The sequence below is a fragment of the Corvus hawaiiensis genome, chromosome 6, assembly GCF_020740725.1.
Source record: "Corvus hawaiiensis isolate bCorHaw1 chromosome 6, bCorHaw1.pri.cur, whole genome shotgun sequence".
Taxonomy (NCBI): Eukaryota; Metazoa; Chordata; class Aves; order Passeriformes; family Corvidae; genus Corvus; species Corvus hawaiiensis.
In genome coordinates this window covers 27,880,412-27,903,237 of record NC_063218.1, presented here as the reverse complement: position 1 = coordinate 27,903,237, position 22,826 = coordinate 27,880,412, and the positions used below count along the sequence as shown (strand labels likewise).

The window sequence follows — 22,826 nt, the reverse complement described above, 5'->3', positions numbered from 1 at the left end:
CCTTTCTATGAGTCTATGAAACCAAACAAACAAAAATGTAAGCAGTCAGCACTGTGTGACCAAGGGGCTTTCCACTGATGTGAGATGGGAAGCGCTAGAGCAGAGTGCTATCAGTTTTTAAAGTAAATTAAAGCACATAATAATAAGAGCATGCCTGGACAAAGTGTGCTATCAGTTTCAAAATAAATTAGCATACAATATGCAAAATGGCCTCTGATACCAATTTTCTCCTGGCAAATAAATTGTCCTTAGTATTTCTAAATTGGGGAAGGTTCTTAACCAAGGCTTGTTACACTCTTTTTCATGTGTATTTACTATTTATGTGGACTGCATACCACTATTTATGCTATAGTGGACTACAGTCACCACTGACCTGCTTAAAACAGCAGATCCAACAACAAAAAGCAAGATGGAGACTAAGTCTGTTAACATCAATCACACCCTAAATGCTAAATGTATTATTAAACACATTCAGATATCTTTCCATTCAGGTTCTGAGCACTGGTCCTTTGGGTCTCACAAAAGAGAAGTAAGTAAGTCCTTTCAAAAGTTGAGGTGTTTTTCTAAAAACCATTTCATTCAGCACTATCATTTTCCCCATCACCAGTACTATAGCTCTTCTGTTCTAAAAAACTCAAAGCCAACAAATAAAGGTTTTAGCATGTTATACCCCACAGAAAATAAACTAAGATTCTATTAGAAATTTTTGGTAATATTCAATAAATGATTCCTCACAACAGCATTTGATCCACTATGCATTAGTGAACTAAGATGACCATTAATATTTCAATTAAGGAAAATAAGCAAATATTTTTGGTTTTATCATTTCAATTTTAATACAATTTAAAAAAAAAGGTAAATGTTATGCACAGTAATGTTTACTAAACAATCACATTTTATTTAAGCATTAAAATGCAGCAGTCTGGAAAAGCTGCCAGAAACAATGTTTGGCTTCAGAAAAGGCGATTATGAAATTACTTCCAATAAAATTCAAATACTCTCTTGTCTGTTGATTAGATGAATGCTTTAGACTGGAAAGAACAAAAAGTGCAAATCAGCTGAATGTTACTTTCAAAAGTAAAGTCTTAGTGTCCTACAAGCAATTACTGAAAGGCCTCACCTCAATCTTCATGATAAAGGACAAAATCCTCCAATTCCTACACAATTATAATTTACTGTAACATTTCAAGCAAGGCAACATTATTACTAAAACAAAATTAATTCCAAAATATAACTGCAGTATTCTGCCTACCATGAGCACCTCTTTCCTTTTTTTTTTTTTTTTTTTTAATTCTAATTTGCTTGACATGAGATGGCATGAAATACAATCTTACTGGAAAACTGGAAACTTACATGGAACAATGCAGTTAAACCACTTATAGGAACATGTTCTAGCTTTAGTTAACTTATACCTAAACATACTACTTTACATGAAAGTATCCATATTGTGGTATTCTGTTTCTGCTGATACACTTTGAGCAAAGTGACTCGTCACAGAATAGGTAAATGTTGACCTTCAGTTTAGTTTTTTGTGCGTCTTTATGGGAGGACTTGGGAAGAAATGGACAAAGGTAAGATAGATGGGCAAATTTTAGGCATTTAGAAATTTTACTTCTTTTTAAATTCAACATAACAATTCAGTGGCAGTTTGAAATAAAAACAGAGTACCTTTCTGGCTCCTAAATCACTTCAGAATCGCATCATATGCAAAGATAATGAAAAACGCTGTAATTATCATCTTATAAGGGCTGTAAGAATACACTAGCAATTTTCAATTTGTTCTTGTAAAAATCTTTTAAAACACTGTGGAAACATGTTCTTATATGTGGGTACTGCTGCTTGAAACTGAACAGTTGGTCAACATCCAGACAACTATTAACAATCTTGCAAAAGCAAAGCAGCTTATAAGCGTAATAAACAAATGGTCATTTTGCTAAAATTGAGACCTAATTTAGTAATTTGTAGAATGACTCTTTCAAACTGTGCAACACAAAATAATGTAGCCAACAGTAACATACAGGTACACCATTTAATATTTATTATATGCATTTTATATACATTATTTTTCAACAGCTGTACTTTTGCTATGTGGTACAATCTTAAAAATTTGCTGATTCATAGTTTGTAAAACAGAAACCTTACAAAACTCATCAAAACTCGCAAACTGATCAGAAAAGTTTTGTGGAAGACTAGAAAAAATACTTTTTTGTATTAATCATGCATTACACAAACAAAATTTTTAGTTACATCATAAACTGAAGCACATCTGAAAAATAAAATAAAAGCAGGGAATAACTAGTCAAAACACAGCAGATTTATGAATCTTGAATTAACTACGTTTGTATTCTATTTGAAATGCAAATAAAAATAATTTTCACTCCAAAGGTTTTGAAACAAGATTGGTTTTTTGGAATCAATTCCACTCCAGGTACTTAACCAGAGGAAAAAGAATTTCTTGGTTTGCAACTTCAGAATTATCAAATGTCCCATTTTCTCATTATTTTAGACTGTTCAAAGAGTGCCATAACAGATATACAGGGCCCTTTAACACACTACATAAAAGGATATAAAGACCAACAAAAAGTGAAATAAATAACAATAGGCCATTAGCAAGATGGGTAATCCTTGATAAATAAACTCGTAAATACAGTAAGATGTACAAAATATCACATAGTGATAGGATGCCAAGATTAATTTTTTTTTAAGAGTTCATTCAGGGGTGTTAACCCCTCTGTGTTTCATTAGAACACATTTTACAGTCCTTTATTTATGAAGACAGTTATGCGATGATGATGAATTAGCATCCTTAAGCAAGGACTTAGCTGAGCTGTATTAGGCAAAAGAAGGGAAGATTGTGGTTACACGGCAGCGGGTCAGTGAGATCTCTGTGTTTTAGGGTTCTATAATGCAGAAAACCATTATCAATACAATCTTGAGCACTGTTGTGACAGGCTAAATATATAAAAAGACTTATAAAAACTAGAATTTTATCCAAACATTTTGTGCAACTAATGCTAAAATATTTTAAGTTAAATTTCCTTTTCTTTAAAGCAAAATAAAAGTTTAAAAGGGGAATCTGTGGCATTCAACTGATAAACAGAAGATTACTAAGAGATGAAAAGAAAGCTATTCTTGGAGCTCACTTCCCCCCACAAGAGCACCACATTCCTAACCCTAAGGCAGCACACAGAGTCCAAAATAAAAGTCTTTTGTAAGATCAGACTCCACGTTTGCTTAAAGACACCTAAAGAACAGACATACGCTCAGTTCATATCCAGTCAAGGCTACAAATACTGGTTTTCTTTTTTGTATTTGTCCCCACCCCCCCAAATACAGTAATTACAGTTAAATGAATGAGCCTGACATTGTTCAGGATGTGGTGACTTTTCACCAACTTATACCTGCCCCAATTAAGAGCCTTCACCCAGGCAGATCAGATGTAGTGTCTTATTGGTAACCTTACAATTGATGGCAGTGACGCATTCCCTCTTTTTTGTCCAAACAGACCTGCTGTTATGATGCAGGTTTGTTCTGCTATGTCACACAAATACTTTGGCAAGGGCATCAGCTCCTGCACTGGCAATATATGCTTTTGAAGGATGAAATGCTACATCGTAAATTGATTCATCCAGCTTTTTCCTATGAGCTGTTATTTCTTGCACACAGGTCTTGCTGTCCAAATTCCACAACCTAATGGAACAATCATGGCCTGTTTAGGAAAGAAAGAAAGGAAAAAGACAAAAGATAAGGTTATATTTATCAGAAATTCAGTTCATCATAAATGCAAAATTTATACAGAACATACAGAATATGAAAAAACCCCTTACTTCCAGACATTAAATAGATTCCATTAGGATCTACAGCTAGACTTGTGACAGCATCCAAGTGAGCAACCATAGAATGGATCATTTTACCTAAAAGAAAAATAAACAGTAAATTTCCTGTGAAGTATTGATTATTTGAAAAAAACCAACCCATCCCTATTAAATGCAATATAAGATAACATGCTTATTTAGATTCCGGTAATATTTGAATGGTCCTTTTCCATTAGAAATTACGAAGTTTCAACTGCAGACTCTTATATAAACATAAGGGTAAACGACATACGACTCTCAAAAAAGTATTGTCATTGTAAGCAATCTTTTTATCCACTTGGCATCTTTATTGGCAGCAACAACAATGAAGACCTAAAATGACTGGGTGAGAACCTCAATTTTTAGTCCCTGAAATGTCCTAATAACTGCCCCAGTAGGAGAGAGTGTTGATGAAGCTTTATGAAACAAGACTTACTTAGCCATATCAATGGTCCATCTATCTCTGTCACTGCTAGGAGAGAAAAATAAGGCAACTATAGGCGATACTTGCCCAAAATACTCTCCAGCTTCTAACAATTAACTGTTTGGTTATGCCACAAACCAGAAGGGTTAACTCTGCATTCGACTACTCTTAATGCATTTCTTTTCGCTGACCTCTGTTCCCAGACACTTAATAACATCTTTTAGCACCTCATTATGCTTTTTGGAAGGTGTTCTGGAATGTTTAACTGCACAGAAGAACCACCACCTCCTTTCTGTTTTGAGCCTATCACCTGTTGGGGATTAGCAACTGAACCTCAGTTCATATGTTGAAAAAGAGAGCAAATAAATCCCTGTAAGACCATGACCAACATGAAGTATATCAGCTTTGTTCAGTTGTTTGTCTTCCTGAAGAATCTCAGTCTATTTAGTTTCTAAGATTCTTCCTGAAGAAGCTCAAAGCTACTGAAGATCTTCAATCACCTTTTTAACCATTGTCTGAAACATATTAATTTGGCTATATCCCTTTTGAGACAAGGAAGACTTCATACAAAGTATTCATACAAAGGTATTAAAAATGTTCCCTTTTGCTTTCGATTCCTTTCCCCCCTTCTAATATGCATTTTGCTATTGTGACTGCTAAGCAACAAACTGGTATTTTTATCCAACCTCTTATTATAACTCCAAAGTTCTACTTTGAATAAGAACAGTCAGCCCAGTGATTATTATTTTTTATTACAATGTTTATTTTTCCTTACATGTATCATCTCACATTTATCCACATGGAATTTAATTTGCCTGCTTTTATGTCTATTAAGATCTCCAGTTCTTCCTTGTCAGCCTTCATGTTTAATAACCTAAATTAATGAATGTCAGTTAACTGCCAATATACTGTTCTCTGTTCAGATGGCTCATTACGTTGAACTACTGCTGATCTCTCCAGACCCACCGATATTTTATTCCACAAAAAGACCATTTACTTCTACCCTCTGTTTCCTGTCTTTGACCCAATTATTTTTTCATGCAGATTTTTTCCTTATTCTTTGTTTCTTGAAGTAATAAATATTAATTTCAGCAACATCAACACAATGCATTTAATGACCACAATTCAAATACATATGTTCATGGCAGGTGCAAAGAGGAAAAAACATCCAGCTTTTTGCTTTCAAAAACAAAAACCCCAGGAACACCATCCCCTACTGGGCCCAAATCAAACACACTTTAAATGGGGGTTTTGCACGTGCTTACTTTAAGTGAGTCTGATATTTTTTTTTTTTCTTCCAACTTCGATAGGATAACATGTAGGAAGTGACAGGTAATTTCACAAACCGCAAGTTTAATTTTGCTCTTACAATTATTCCAACATTTTTGTCATGACAGACAGTGCAGTTTTCCCCTACAGCCTTCTTTACCTTCGTTTTTCCAGATCCTTTTCTGCTTTATAAACTTAATCAACAACTTAAGTATAACACAGGATTTCATTACCACAATGAATTCCGGGTTATTTCTTGCCCTAACAGGTACTAAGCCATCTTTTTTACTACTTTCAACTACCAGTTGAAAAACGTAACTGTAAAAGCATGGAAATGATGAAAAAAGGAACAAAGCAAACGTACTCTACAATTAAAGACCATTTTCTTGTCCCTCACAACTCTCTCTGCCTGTTTTGAGAGTGTTTTCTGACTTTTGAAGTTGCAATTGCAACACATATCACTATTTCACAGAGAAGGTACTGAAAAGGTTTAATCTTAGAAATACCAGAAGTTCTGTTTTGTGTAAGACTACATGACTAGTAAGTTTTCTACAAATGGATTGCCCCCATCTCATCCAGATTTCTTTAAACATATTCATATGCACAACTCAGGTTCTCTTTATCCTTACCCGTTTTGTTGTCAAAAAATTTGATGTGTCTATCTTCATGTGCTGTGATAGTTACAGGAAGTGTGGGATGACTTACTACCTTGTTAATATGATTATTTGATTGTACACCTGAAAATAAAATAAAAGAATATTCATTTGCCTTAAAGAAAATGTTAAAGTTAAAATGACAGTATTTTAGCATTACACTTTACCATATTAACTAATATTAGGTAAACAACATTTTAGGACCAATGGATCTCCTAAGAAATAAAGCTTCTTGCTTTACAGGATGGGGCAAAGTGAGGCAGACTCTAGCCAAAGTACTGTAAGGTTAAAGCTTACAAGTAGTTTACACCCATGAAAGACTCTTGAGAGATAAAACCGAGCAAGTACGGCAGGGCAGCACTAGCCAAGTAGAAACAAACTGTAGCATGTGTAATATATGTTCAGCACACAGCTCTTACACCTCCACATCAAAAAATATTTAGCTGGGGGGGAGAAAAAAAGACAGAGTCACAGAATGGTTTGGGTTGGAACGGACACCTTCTACTAGATCAGAGAATCCAAATAACCGAAGTCAACCTAACCTCTTAGATTCTATCAGATATATGTGTGTCTTCAATTTCAACTTAAACAATGAATGGTTTAAAATCTCTTTAGCAGTCTACAGGATACCCTTTAAAAAAAAAAACTTTCTCATCTTGGTATCCCAATTGCTGTGCCTTATTTTTCTTGATTCCATTTAAAAGTTTCTCTTCAGACTAGAAAAGGTATTTCTCCAAATTGTGATGTTCCTTCTCACTTCAATGTCAGGCTTTGCACGAGGTATCTGTAAGATAGCTTTTACACAGTTTTGCAACCTGTGGTGAAGTCTGTAAGTTCAATTATTAAGTAAACTAGACTAATTAGAGGGGAGAAGCAAATTCTCCCGTTGCACTATTCTTTTAGATCACATTTTATAGAAAGGAATGAGCAGGAACTGGAGGCTTTCCTTACGAAACACTTTAGGAGGTTCACGAAAAGTCTCATCTATCTAGAGTTTCATCAGACACATGCAATTAATTCTTAATGAGCTACCTCTCTGTAACACTTTATTTGCAGCAACAAGATTTCTAAAGAGTTCCACAAGAAACTGTGCTTAATCCCAACATGAGCAGAATTCTACCCTAAACTAAATATTCTGTTTAATACACCTATTATTCACCTACTTGTCTTAATAACCTCCATGTCAAGGCTATATGATGAAAAATGTGGTTTAATGAACAAAGCAGACAATTGAATCTTAAAAAATCTTAGAGAACAGTAACTGTCACTTTCACTATCTCTAACTACTTTCAAATCCTGTTAATAGTCATAAAATGGCTTGGGTGGAAGGGATCTTAAATATCATCTAGTTCCAATTTCCCCTGCAACAGGACACCATTCACTAAACCAGACTGTTTAAAGCCACATTCAACCTGGCCTAGAACACTTCCCAGAGACAGAGCATCCACAATTTCTCTGAGCAACCTCTGCCAGCACCTCACCACTCTCACAGTAAAGAACTTGTTCCTAATAACTAATCTAAACCTACTCTCTTTCAGTTTGAAGCCATTCCCCCTTGTCTTGTCACCATATGCCCTTGTATCAACAAGTTCCTCTCCAAGTTTCTTGTAGGCTCCTTTAGGTACTGGAAGATCACGATAATGTCTCCCAAGAACCTTCTCCAGACTGAACAACCCCGACTCTTTCAGCCTGTCTTCACAGGAGAGGTGTTCCAGCTCTGGAATCACCCTCACGGCCTTGCTCTGGACTCAGTCTCTGGGACCCCAGAGATGGACGCAGCACTCCAGGCAGGGTCTCACAAGACCAGAATAGAGGGGCTGAAACACCTTTCCACAGTGTTTGTTCCAAGCATCTTTAAGCATCTAACCATCTTTCAAACTGAATGATGCAGAAGAAGAGTAAAATTTTTTTTATTTACTACACCATACAATGAGGTACCATATAATATAACAGGTACCTCATCCAAGATGGCTATTTATTATGGAAGAGCTCTACTTACCAGATTCTACTTGTGATGAAAACATTACCACTGACTGGGATGTTTCTAAATCATAGATGACTGTGCTGCCAGTGTTAAAAGATGCCACCATATGAGCAGGGTCACAACCTATGAAGTCGACTGATGTGGGTATTCCATGCTCTAGAAAGAGCGAAAAATATCTTTAGAAAGATCAAAACACTTTAAAAATTCCTGACAGTTTAAACATTTAAGCTCATACTTCAAAGAAGAAATTTGCACCTTTCTTTAAAGTAATGTTACTGCACCATGATTATTTTATTACAAGTTCCTCCTTTAGCTCTGTTACCTAGTTTGGATAAATGGAGATAATGAGCCTGGATGCATCATCAGCTGCCTCATAACAGATTTTCAAGACCATTGCAAAAAGTTACCTTTCTCTCCGTTGTAAGTGCAAATACAGGGAATTTTTTCCGGTGGGTTCCATAACCTAATAGTGCCATCTGCTGAACAAGAGAGTAAGTGATTCTTTACACCACTGTAAGCAAGACCCCAGACTGCATCTGTGTGAGCAATTAATGTGCCAGCTAGAACGTTTGGCTCTGGAAAAAAAAGTTCAGAAATGAAATCTTTTTAGTGAAGAAACATTAAGTATTTCTTGTACCTCAACAAAAATTAAATTCCACATAAAACAGTTGTATGTCGCCCCTGCCCCTCCTGTCTAAGCAACAGCTAGAAGATTACACAAGTCATTTTGCACAACCACTGTCATCCTTCTCAAAAAAACCAACCAACCAGGAAAACAAACAAACAAAAACTCAAACAAAAAAAAAAAACCTACAAAACCAAACCAGCCAACAAAAAAACCCCACAAACAACTGAAACAACATTTACCTTAGTTTTCTGGTAAATTTCCATCAGAAGAAATAAATAACCATTAAGAAGTTGTAATTCTGGTTCAAAATTTTTTGCTTCTCAAAAATATAAGTTATGATTAATTTTTTCTTTACTGCATAAATCTCATGAATTCCTAAGTCTCCCTATTACAGTTCTACACAAAGTACATCACCAGTGCAAGTGGGAATAAATAACTAATATTTGCCACACATAAGTAGTTGAAAACACACAGTGTAGCTGATAAATGGCAGTAATATTTCAAAAAAGCCCTAATAAACATATTAACATCAAGTGGAAAAATAATGTTCAAGACAATAAGTTGTTTATCTTTTAAAAGGTACTTACCATAGGTATCATATGGATCCACATTAGGGCTAGGCATGTTCCACCACTGGATGGTTGCATCAATACCACCACTGAAACACTGTTCTCCATTGGAACTAATTGCCAATGACAATACAGGTCCACTATTCAGAGACAGAGAAAAAAGCTGATTGGTAATTGCCTATGGGAGAGAAGTGAAAATCTGGCTATCTGCTTTCAAAAAAACATCTGGATTGGCTTAAGCAGTTACAAACCTCTTCATAGAAACAATTCTATTAAAACATTTTTTAAGTCTCAACAAGTGATATCAACATCTATTAAAATAATGATAAGTAATTAACTAAAACTATGCAAATTGAAGCAATTCAAAGAACACTACCTGATTTCTCAGTGTACCTACACTACAAATGGTGAGTTTCTACAGCGTGTCTACGCCAATCTAATAGCTAGCTGTGCAGAAAGAGGTGGCTGCAGCCCCCCTCCTCCCTGGCAACGATCTTCTCATCCTACTTTAAGGAACAGATAATAACCTATGCTCCAGGAAACTGGTTCAGAAAAACAAACCTAGAAATTGTACCTTTTGGCCAAATTTAGACTCCTACTGGTTTAACTTCTTCAACCTGCTTGCTGTGATACCACACAAGCACAGGTTGTAGCCCAGGGAGAAAGAGGTATACTACTTTGGACACACTACTACCACAAGTTTAACTGTACTGTAAAACCACATCCCCAAACTAGGTGTCTGGGTCATTTGACAGCCATGCTCATGATAAAAATGAGTGCAGATAAACAAACTAGAATTACATATTTGAAGATGTTGAAAAGGAAGACTACTGGCTGAATCCACCTATATATTTGGTAAAACGAAGAATGAAGATGGGCAGAAAGGCAATGTTGCTCAATAATTGCCTGAGGGGAAAAATAGTAAAATTACTTTGCTACATCACACTAGAAGTCATAGGGTGGGGATTAGTTCTGTATCAGAACTTTCCCAAACCTTACTTTGAATATTCACTAACAAATACACAAGTAACAGCTTAAATTTAGACAGAGATCTGGAGAATTCAATTGGTCAGTGACCCCCTGTATTACTTACAAGAACTTATATTTCAACATGAGGACAAACTGGTAACCCAATCCTGGGGAAGAGTGTTTTATGCTTTAGCTAGTAAGTGCAGAAGTAAGACATCATGTTCTATCATGTGGCGTAAGGGAAGAGGAAGCATGTGTAATTTCCTAATACAAACTATGAATTCATTTTCTTTTTTGTTGTTTTTGAGGCCAGCACAAGAAGTGCCATCCACTTCCATGCTTATCAAGGAACTCTCTTGAAGCTTACCTGCTAACTGGGTCGGAGAGTGGATCTTTACTTATATAAGCAAAGTACTACTCTGGCTATCAACTGTGTGTTTTTATCTTGCCCTCTTATTGAAAGAAAGCAGAATTCAAAATTAGGAAGTGAAACTCAGGCAGTAATAAAGCAGTTAACACAAGCTGAAAAATCACTAAGACACAGACCTGCATCTGAAGACAGTAGCCAAGACTAGCCTCTACCTTACTCATCTTTTCCACATATTACATATAAAATCCACACTCCGAGACACGTCTTAGGTGATTACATTATCATCATCTATAATCTCTCCTTTCCACTGCAGCTAAACAAATTTGCCACTTTCTTCTTCTTGCGTTATCATTGACTCTGCAATTCATGACAGGGGCTTGCTTGGTATTAAGCTGCTTTACAAAGTATAATGGGCCTTGTCTAAACAATGTAAAAATAGTATCATTTGTGGCTTTTACACTGAAGTTTTTTATGAATACATGAGATAACAACAGTATATTTATCAGCCATGAATAATGTCACTTACATGTGGGCCCTAAATGTGTAGATGGGTTCTACATCTAAAGAGGCACTCCTGAAAGAGAAAGAAGAGTTATTACACTACATGAAATCTTTACTGAAAAATTCTGAAAACATAAGAGTTTAATCAATTTCAAAGGCATGTAAAACACCAGTGATGTTTTATAAAAACCCATATACTTGCTTTTTGGCAGGAACCGTTTTCTGCAAATTCCAAAGTTTTAGAGTATGGTCCTCAGAGGCTGTAACCAGCACAGGCTCTACAGGATGAAAAGCTAATGCTCGCACTCCATCAAAATGACTGCGTAGCGTATACTTAGGGTTCCATGTCTTTCGGAAGGCATCTTTATTGGCTGGCAACTTAAAAGAAGAAAAGCAAAGGTGTAATTTTATCTTGGATTTTAAAATACATCTTTTATATATATATCCCCCCATTTTTTTTGGAAAACAGCCTATGCTTGACTCAGCTAATACATATTCAATCTTAAGTTTGCATTTACCTACTGATTTGTATATATATATATATCTATATCTATATCTATAACCCCATCTGGCCAGCTAGGCAGTCTGCAACAGTTTCCTTTGACCCAGGCTGGAACGATATATAATGTTAAATACACAGAAGACTTGATTTTCAAAACTGATTTTAATCCTTTCGTGCAATGACACTAATTCTTCTTCCTTGAAGAAAGAGAAATGTGTCATTGCATATCATGTTGTCTGTACCCCAGGAAGAGATTATAGCTATCAAAAGCTCATTCATCACCTTAACACAACAAAAATCAACTTGAGGTGCTTAGTGAGTGATCTTCCTCAGATGAGTAACTTGACTGAGATTGAAAAGAAACATACATAATTCTTGAATACTTCTACAGGCGAAGGTATGTACACAGAAATAGCTAATCGAAATTTCAATACACATTTGTCATGATTTTAAACATAACATTACACAAATATTTTTTAAGTCTTTAATGAATTTTAAATATATTTGTGAGACAATAACCTAGCTGCTTTGTGAAGCAATATATGCGAACTATACATTTATATACTGGGAACATCCAATTCATACTCTTAACCTATAGACTGTTAGGCTAAAATACAATAATTACAGCTGCTTAGTATTAATTATAGGTAACTCAGAAGAGTTACCATAAAACTTCAAGCCCTTCTAGATTGCAAGAGACTAATTTACATCTTTTAATACAATTTATATTTATGTAGCAAGCAGATCCTTAGAAGACTACATCCCATCCTAAGCCTCCATCGTAAAGAGGCAACATGTCCAGGTACTTCTCTCTTTTTATAAAGGCAGTTTAGAAAACTGACTTGAATTAGATGAACAAAATAAGCAAACTAAGAATGAATGGCAACTAATTGTATCCTTCTCCTTACAAATTATCTATTCAGCATGTAATTGTCAAAGTATGTTTCTTGACTGTAGGCCACAATATCTTGACATCTCAAGCTAATTTCAGCAACACTAATAAGAAATTAAATCTCCCGTAGCTAATAAAATCTTACTACCTTATATCTGTCAGGACTGAAAATAATCAGACAGTAGTGTAACAAGTACTGTAGTAAGTATTCCTGGACCAAATCTATAACCTGGATTGAATCATCACTACTCATTCAAACCAAATTCAATTCTATCCAACAAAACAAACAGGCTCAGTTAATAAAATTTACTGTTCTGAGTTACAGATGGGCAGACATTTGCTTTTCCATTATATTACTGTAAATTTCAGTCCTAAGTGCAAACTTTACCTAATTCTGATCAAGTCACAGAAACTTGTTATACCAGACATGTAACCTGAATTTTTAGGGTTTTTTTAATACCAACCAAGAAATACATATAAGAACAAAGCATTTTGTTTACAATCTTCCTACTTCAGAGTGCACTGAAGACTGCAATACTTTTACCGAGATTTAAGTTAATTAGCACTACACTGCATATTATATACAAGCTTTTTAAAAAGAATAATCTTCTGTTTCGGGAAGCAGAGCAGAGTGGAATTCTGGAGTTCTGCATTAAACATAACAGATCTTGGACCAAACTGTTGATTTATTTGCCTCCCCAAATAGATAAGAGAAGTGGGGGGGAAAAAGAGGAAAAAAAAAAAAAAAAAAAAAAAAGGTATTTTCCTAGTAAATAGAGTTCCTTGATATTTGAAATCCTCATTATGTAACATATTCACCTACCTAGCTAACTTATGCGCCTCATGTACTTGTGGTGATCCGGGGCTTAGAGAAATTAAAGCCAAATTTTGAAATACCAATCCTTAATTTTAGCACATGATACATCCCAGATTACACAGAAAACTTTCAATTTTTTGGGTGCAATATGCATCCACATGACAATAATTTCTATTACAGTTGTGATGAAAAGTCATTCAAGAAAATCGGAACTGGATACAGTAATCCTTATTTTTCAAAATATGAAAAGGGTTAATTATATCTTTTTTGGTTTCTTTCTTAAAAGGGCTGCTGCAAGGGTAATTTTGTTTTCAGCAGTACAGAGAAATCTGCTAAAATGCAAGGTACAGAATTTACACAAGTTATGAAAAGTAAGGTATATTTCTTATTTAAAGTATAGATTTGAAGCCTTAATTTTTTTAAAACAGACTGGAACATCTTGTTTCTTTTAAGAAGACGCCACATACTCTTCATTAGAAATCTAGTTATACATAAACCAATTCTTAAAAATTCTTTTCCTTATCCATGTTTCTAATGGATCCTGATATCCTTACTGCAAAAGTAGGAGAACAACTGATACATCTTTAAAGAGGTCCTTGCAATCTCTAAGAAAAACAGCTAACCAGTAATGTAGTTCCAAAAAACCAAATAAAAAACTCAACCCCACCTCAGAAAAACACAGTCAAGGACTTGGAAAAGGGATTTGATGATTACAAAGGATAAATGGGAGATTATTCCTCAAAATGGGCCAGAGGAATAATGGAAAAGTAGTAAAATGTGACAGTGTATATCAATGTTCTAAAGTGTGACATCTCAAAAGCCTCTCAAAATATAAGGCATAGATGGACACACTGCCCTCCTGAGTCTTGATGCCCTACTCTGTGTGTGTGTATATATATATACACACACACATACATACACATACACAGAGTCAACATAACCAATGTCATGACAAGACAGACTATGGAACCATACAACTTCACTAGCTGGTCCTCCCTTTTTCCATGAACTTTAGTGGACTTTACTATAGACCAAGAAGGATCAGCTGAATCCTTGATTCTCATCCTCTGCTGACAAACACAGAAAATAGTACATTCTATAAAAAAAAAAAAAAAAAGTAGTTGTCCCCCTGCCCAAATCCACCCAACACTCAGACAAAAACTCTGCCTAGGTCAGGAGACACAGAACACCTTACATGTCCTAAAAACCTTTACTGCAAAATCCCCTTAAGCTTGGATCAAAATGAAAAAAAAACATACAAACCATACACCACAAGAAATTGCTGAACAGATGCAATCAGAATTGGAAATGCCTGCTTTATTATTCTTGCTCAATCTAACCTAATAAAAATCTCTTTTTGTCTTTGTATTTTTTGTCTGTATAGGATCACAAACAACCCATTCATTCTGCCTTGTAAAGCACAAGCAAACCAGACTGAAACTACACCTTAGCTAAACAAACACAAACCAAAACCAGCTCCTTCCCACCAAAAAAAAAGGCACCAGGGAATGAAGATCTTCCCTGCCCCTGCTGTCAACAGAATCCTAACACATAGTAAGGAGACATGCATTTCCCTGTCTCAAACAAGTACTCCCCAACAGCAAACAGAAAATTTAGGAAACAATAATTAATAACTGCAGCCAGTGTCTTTTTATGTTTTAATGTTACTTTTTCTTCATAATGTTGTAACTTATTGGAGTTTTCCAAGTTTACATGCTCTGATAAAGGAAAGCTTTCCATTTTTCAGTCAGTCCTACTGCAGAAAAACACCATTCTCTGCTGCTATGGAATCCAAAAATATACAAATGGGAGCATTTGATTTGGCAACATTATTCCCTCAACATAAAAACAACTACATGCACTGAGGTCAACGTAAATAGCCAGATAATGAGAAAGACATGACTTGAGATGACTGTACAGTTTAACAGATGACCAGTCTCGGAGACAACCTGTGCATTTAATCAAACATACAGAAATCTTTTGAGCTACAGTTGAAATTCCTAAGATTTATACTTAACCCCCATCCAGCATTCATATCCTCTCCTTTTCAAAATACAACACTCATCAAGGAGTGATACATAAAAGCTAGTGGAAGCCTGTCGTGACTTTATTTATTCATGCACTCTAATGGCTCACAAAAGCTATTTGAAGAACATGAACCTATTGGGAGCAAATGCATTAAGTGTTCTGGTTTGAGGTTTTTTTATTGTTGCTGCTTTACTTACACATTAACTCCTTGTCTGAAGATATACTGGAAAAGGAGGTGACTTCAGCTAAGCTTAAAAAGGCATTAGACTAAGATGCCCTACAAGTACCGGATTACAAGTACAGGGTAAGACATGGTCTTATTGTGCTGCAAATCCATAGCTATGAGGAAACAACTTCAGAAATTAAGAACTATCAAGGAATTTTTAACCTGAAGAAACACTGTGATGAAGAACTAATAGCACCTGAATTTCAGTCTCTTCAGATTCATGACAGGACAGTGTCTTCTTAAATATAAAAAAATTCTTGCCACCTGTGTTATTTTTGTTTTTTCTGACACATGAAGTCAGAAGCCACCGTGCATTTTTCAGCTATGCTTTAAAAGGAAGAAAATATCCTAAGAGTACTGAGAAAGGAGGACTGGACAAGAAGCAGGGAAACCAAGTGACAATTATGGCCAATCACACCTCATATGCGGTGAATGGTCCGGTAAGAAAACAAAACCCTACTTCTATCTTTTGTCTTCTGTATATATCACATATAAGAGCATGAAATAGCCTCTTCCCACTCACCTCCCAAACCAAGCTGAAATTAAAGAACTTCTAATTAAGTGAGAAAACTTTGAAAATTCAACTACATTGAAAAAGTACAATCAACTTCACCTACAGGATAACTAACACCTTCCAGCCTTCAACAAATGTGCGAAGTACTGCCTTCTACTGCAAATTTCTTTTTAGCTCAGGCAGCACTTCATATTTGTGTATTTATCAGTTACTCTCTAAGTTTTCCAACAGCAAAGGTTAACTTTTATTCTGCATCACTCTTCACACCACAGAAACCATTTTGTCAGGTTTGTCACAAGTAGCACAGAGTCTCATGTAACAGTTTGATCAGCTGGTATCAATTATATTCATTGTAATGCTTTCTGAGTTTAGTCCTGGCTCACCTGTAAATATCCCTCCATCTCGGAATAAGCAAAATGGCTACACACTGTTTTATAAAGAAGTTATACCTCACAAAAGACAGGAATACACTGCAAAGTTGCAATCTGCAGTCAAGCCAATATTACAAGACATTTTAAATACAATACTGCATGCAAAACTTACCTGAACACTTCCCTAACCAGCCATCCAATGTTAATAGCCAATGAAAAAGTCATTTAACACTACTGGTAGAAGCTTAATGCATATGGTCAAAGGAATATCAGAACACTCTAGATTATAATAAAAATACCCCCTAAAAGCTTACATCTGAAATACACTACTATGTGTAGTCTATGCTGTTAACACTACTTACTCATCAAAAGGACAGCAAATAAATAAGTTAATATCAATATTTGTGTTCCATGCCATGTCTACTCAATACTCCATTTCAGTGTGTAACTATTGTTTTTGTCATGGTAAGACATTAATATGTATTTTATGTCATAACACATTCCCCCCCCAGTGACAAAATCTGAATTAAATTATTAACACAGAAAAACCCCAAGTCATCTCACTTAATTCTGGTTACCCAAATTACTTAGCTCATTCACAAGGAGCATGCTCTCTCCTTTCAAGTAACAGCTTTTACTAATGAAGTGCATCAGTAATATTCAGGGTGGAGGAGAGGGGACCCAACTATTATTGGTTAAGCTGTGTAAAGAATTTTAAAATAAAATTGCACTTACATCATAACTATAGTCTGCATCATTTGTAACTGTCAAGTCTGCAAGGTCTCCAAGGCCCAGAACACTTAACAACACATCATCAGAACCCATAATAAATGACTTGCCTCCTCCAGGTGGAAACGTTATTGGCTCAGCTACAAAGAACAAAACAGTTTCTTTAAGTCTCAATATAATAATTCAAACTGATGAAAAGCTGTATTATTCATCACTTAATAGCAAAGCAGAGCTTAGAACTGAACTTATATGTACTACATACAGCCCCAACTAAAAAAAAAAGTATGAAGACACGCACACATGTGCAAACACACACACATTATACACACAATTCTTGCATCATGCTTTGTAATTTGATTTCAACTTACTTTACAGAGGTGTTAATACTGACAAGTGACTTGACTGACATTAATTTACACTGCAATATCAAATGTACATCCCAGGTCCCCAAATTCTCAGCTGAGTTTTTCATTCATTGCACCATGCTTCCTGCCTTCTATCCACTTGCAAATAAGTCTTTGTGTTTTATACTAGTCAAATATTTCTACTTGCATACTGAAGTACTTTTTAATCGCTCAAGCAAAAGACTCCTGCAAAACATCTCTTCTACTCTGAGATTTTTCAGACAACTGAAAAAAACATCTATTATTTATTTCCTCTGTTAGTTTCTTGTCATGATTTTGGATTCTAATTTTAAAGTATACTCAACTGATACGTTGTCTAGCTATGCCTTCCTCAAATTAAAATTTAACATTTCTGTTAATTATCATTTAGAATGAAAAGAAGTTATATATAGCTATTCACTATGAATTCCCATCTGAATAATAAAGTTATATATATTCACCCATATTCTTTACACTCTTCAACAATTCTGTAAATCTCCCTCAACCCACAAATATCAATTTAGCAGTAAGGAACAGCAACGAAGGCTTAAACATTGTAACACTTTAGCACATTTTAGAAGCTACTTTTACTTCTCAGTTTTCCACTTAGAAATAGCAACGCTTGTTAAGTAGCGTATGTAAAAAAAAGGTATGTGTGAAATTTAACTAAGTATAATCATCTGCAAAATATGTTAAATGATATTTGACATCTTGAAAAATTAAACTTGCTTGACTTTTGAATTTCACTGATTTGGCAGAGAGAGTTATGGCCTCAGTTTAATGCCACTCCTAATTTCTGATCCTCCTAGAAAACCCTTCAATCTCTGAGAATATAGTTCCCAGTTTCTTGGGATTTTGTCTCACAAAAGAAGTTCCAAACAGGAGCACTAATAATTAACTCATTCCTGTTTAGAACACACATCTCTATTATTCCATATTGCCACTATCTGAATGGTAACCTAGGTCTGTTCCACTCCTGCTGGAAGTGACTGAAACCAGCCGTAAATTTATAGATGTCTGGCACCACTGCTAGGGCTATGCAAAGAGGAGCCAGTCCAGCTAGATCAAAATACATCACTTCTCAAGAATAAAACAGGTTCTAATGCTTCAGAACTATTGTACTATTAAGAAATGTAACCTCATTAGCACAGTCAACATAACCATTTGTGAGAATCTAAGAATATAATCTATATAAGAATACAGACTGCTGTTCCTATAATTGCATAAAAAGAGCTAACAATATTTTAACTATACACAATCACCTGTTTTAAAAATATTCACAATCCATACAGAGGTTTAACTTGTAAGAATGTAACATTACATTAACAGCCCAAAATGGCTTACCATGCCCTTATATGAATAAGCTTTTAATTTCATTAGTAATTTACTAAAACTCTACATTTGACAGTCTACTACAAACAATTTATAATTCATAAAAAGCCATATTCCTACAAAACACCTATTTACTTTCCTGTTACTCCTATTTGATCTTTAGGACAGGCCCATAAGGTTTACGTAAGCCCCGTAACTTGTGATACTAATTCTTTGTGAAATTAATGTCACCTGACCTTAACAGATCAATCTTCCTATGCTTTATACTAAAAATTAAGGACTACCACATTAGGAACTTATACTACAAATTCATCAAGCTTTGTTTGCATGGGTGACTATCTCTTTACTTAAAGCTTCAAAATTAATGCTACTTGAAATTCAGAAGACTGTTTCTCAATACTAAAGTTGCCAGTATGTGCATACAGTGTGTTCTACAATTCATTTGCACATTTTATATTTTAAAGTGAGGCATATTTGAGAAGTTTAAAAAATGGTTGCAAACTGCTTTTGTAGAAAAGAAAAGGCAGAATAGTAACACAATGAAAAATACATGATGTTACAGCTACTAAAAATAAAGACCCACATCTTCACATATCAAAAACAATGCATCAATTGATATATGCAAATGGTAGTTAAATATATGACTTTTTAATGCTTTTCATCTAGAAAAAAAATCCAAGTATGCTAACACACAGTACAATATTATTCTCATAGCATAATATAAATGTTTAACTGAGTTTGCAATCAATAAAGTAAAAATGTGGTAGTACAAGTTCCTTTGTAGGTGAAACTAGGTGAAATAAATACTGAAATACAAAATCGTATTATTGAATATTTGCTTAGCCAATCCTAACCAGCACTTCTTACCTTCAAGCTCTTGACATCATACATAATTAAGTCAAAATCAAGCTGTAATATTTGTACAAACTACTTTAATCTCTGATCAGATATGTACGTTCATATAGGCTGTTGTTGTCTGCTGTACAACAGGACATCTTTACCTTGTTTTCCACAAAGTTAATATGTGGTACACCAAAAGCAGCTATTCATACCCAAGCAATTATCTATTACTGCTTTTTTCTGTCAATCTGTAGATTGACACCTCTGCAATCTGTAGATATTAAAACTGAAAAACAACCAGTGAAGAAAGTAATTCTCTGTACACTGGATGGAAAATCATGTTGATACCATTTCTGAGTCATACAATATGTTGAAATGGAAACTCCAATTTCTCATGGCCAAAATTATCAAGTGAAATTATGGCATAACATCGTATTTAGTCAGGCAGTTGAGAGTGAAAAAAAAAACCCCAACAAAAACCTAACTCTCACACCTTTAGAGGTATGAAAGGTGTATTCCAAGCCAGTTAGAGCCAGTTAGTCCCTGAACTCCCCTTCAAGAAAAAATTATCAACCACTGTCTCAGAACTGTAACACTTCAAATTGTAACATGAAACTTCCATCCAGTCACAAGAAAATCATGGTTTGATAAAATCCATCAGCATAGGCTAGTGTGTCCCAGGAAGAAAGCCTAAAATCATCTGCAAAATCTTAGCTTTTAAAATACAGCTGAATAAATAATTGAGTAAAACTTGTATTTGTACCGCATGGTGCAAAATCTGTATTTTATGATAATGAAGTATTTGGCCTTTTAACACACACATGAGGAATTCAAATACAACACTGCCTGTTTGTTTGCAGCTTTGCACCTTATGGTACAGACAAAAGGTCAAAAAGCCACCTAGCATTCGGGATAGAAATAGCAGAATTTACACTCTAATAATCAAGTTTAAAAACAATGCAGAAACCACAATGAGCAGGTAAGATGATAGACATTAATATTACTACTCTTAATGAATAAAGCCCAAACTACACCAACAAGTTAAAAACATATGGACACATTAAACAGTGTGAAAATATAAACATTAAAGCAGTTTATTTGAACAGTGTGAACAATCTTTACTTGAAGGGTAACACAGTGCTTGTGCTACAAGAATGAGGCACTGAAAGTAAGTCCCTATCAAATTCAAATTTAGCATCTAATTCTTCAAAAAGATTGTTTTGTCCAGTATTATTTTAGATGTAAAGCCTCTACCTGAGACAACGGCCCTGTCCATAACAAGGTCTGTGTCTGTGTTCCCTTGCACAACATATATGGCCTAAGAAAAACAGCCAAAGACAGACCTAGAAAATTGTAACTGTAGGATCACATGGCCTTAATATCTAAACATGGCTAAAAGGCAACCTAAAGCCTGTAAACACTAAACCTAAATACAACCTAATTGTATATCTACAAGTTTTAGCAAGTGTATTTTCACCTGTAGATTTTTCAGTTGCATTCCACAAGTAAATTTAATACTGGTTCATCTTGAAGTTGGAAATAAAAACAAAGATGAAAAGGAAGGCAGTAAAAAAGACAACTTTGGTAAAATGACAGTTTGGGAGAGCAGCAAAAAAACCTCCTTGAACCATGGTTTTGCTTTTTTTTTCTGCTTGCCTGGTGACAGGCATTTGTGAGGCCAAGGGTGAAGAAGAACAGGTGAACCAACAGATTACTGGAATTAGTAGTAATGCAAATTCCATTTCTGCTATAGCTGATACCATACCAGGTCTTATGGGTCGAAGATCATCCCTCAAAGAGCCAAATCTGAATACATCTGAGTATTTTGAATGAATATGTTCTATGTAGAGGACAATTTAGAAATTAGAATGGTATTCTAATTTCAAAGCTAATACAGGAAAATCATTCCTTTAAAACAAAAAACTTAAAAGCCAAATACAAGGTTTTTGACTTTAGATATAATAGCTTGCCACTAATTTCCACTGTCAAAGATAAACCTGAAACTGAAACAAATACTTTGTAAAGAAATAGTGTCTTTGTAAATTTGTGTATGTAGACCAAGGGAATTTTATAAAAGAGAACATTAAATTTGAGGAAAAGAGACCTAATTAGTCCCATAACTAAAATCACCACTTTTCATTTTAAAATCCAAACTGTGCATCAAATGTTAATACTCACCTTTTTTCCCCTCAAAAAATAACAACCTATTTGTGAAAGGTTTTGCTAATGGGGGAGGGAGGGTCTGCAAACAGGGATTTAATAGTGAATAGTGTCAGAACACACTGCTGTACATTAAGTTATTTAAAAATACTTACGAAATAATGGTGAGTTATGATAAGCCACAAAAACTCAAGCCATATTCTCACAAAACCATTTGAGAAGAATCGCAAATAAAATAATGTGGCAATCTGCAACTGCATTAAGCTCTATAGAGGGGAAAATAAAATGACAGCGTGTGCTCTCTAAAAGAAATCTCCTGAAATATAGTAAGTAGCTGAATTTTTTGTACCTTCCTCTGCTCTTGCACCTTCATGATCAGTCATTCTAGAAGAGGGTGACCTAGATTGATTAATGATTCCTGAAGGGATGTGGGGTATCTCATCATCGCCCAGATCAGCTATCATGTCGTGAAGTTTTGTCCTGTTGACTCCTGTAAATTAATGTCAGCAGCAAAAATTCATTTGATTGCTACCGCTTGACTTGACTGAAGTCTAAAAATCCATTAAATAAGAATAATTACTGACGGGACCTCCTTAAAATAAATAGTGCTTTGCTTTTGTTTAGTAATATTTTGGAAATCAAAAGCAGGAGTTAATACATCAAATCTGAAAACTACATGCAAACATTTTTAATTCACTAAATCAAAGAATAACTCCTTTGTTTTCTGCAGAACTATTCTACAGTTTCCTGTAGGAAAGAGAAAAAAAAAATCATCTTACAGCCCTACTGAAAAGTCAAGCCAAATATTAAA

General features: G+C 34.9%; 1 protein-coding gene across 6 annotated transcripts in view; it reads right to left on the bottom strand.

Annotated features, from left to right (window-relative positions):
• Positions 1-882: 882 nt before the first annotated feature.
• The window catches only part of STRN3 (striatin 3), a 62,597-nt gene continuing 40,653 nt past the window's right edge, over positions 883-22,826 (bottom strand). For 4 of the 6 annotated variants that reach the window (XM_048306115.1, XM_048306117.1, XM_048306116.1 and 1 more), the window contains 10 exons: positions 22,365-22,505; positions 17,307-17,440; positions 11,424-11,599; positions 11,247-11,294; positions 9,400-9,521; positions 8,592-8,759; positions 8,200-8,340; positions 6,177-6,284; positions 3,828-3,914; positions 883-3,709 (listed from right to left, as the gene is read on the bottom strand). In XM_048306115.1, the coding sequence (XP_048162072.1) occupies positions 3,540-3,709; positions 3,828-3,914; positions 6,177-6,284; positions 8,200-8,340; positions 8,592-8,759; positions 9,400-9,521; positions 11,247-11,294; positions 11,424-11,599; positions 17,307-17,440; positions 22,365-22,505 (1,295 nt within the window). In that variant the 3' untranslated portion in view covers positions 883-3,539. The remainder of the gene's footprint in view (positions 3,710-3,827; positions 3,915-6,176; positions 6,285-8,199; positions 8,341-8,591; positions 8,760-9,399; positions 9,522-11,246; positions 11,295-11,423; positions 11,600-17,306; positions 17,441-22,364; positions 22,506-22,826) is intronic. The other 2 variants (XM_048306118.1, XM_048306119.1) reach the window with 1 other exon arrangement.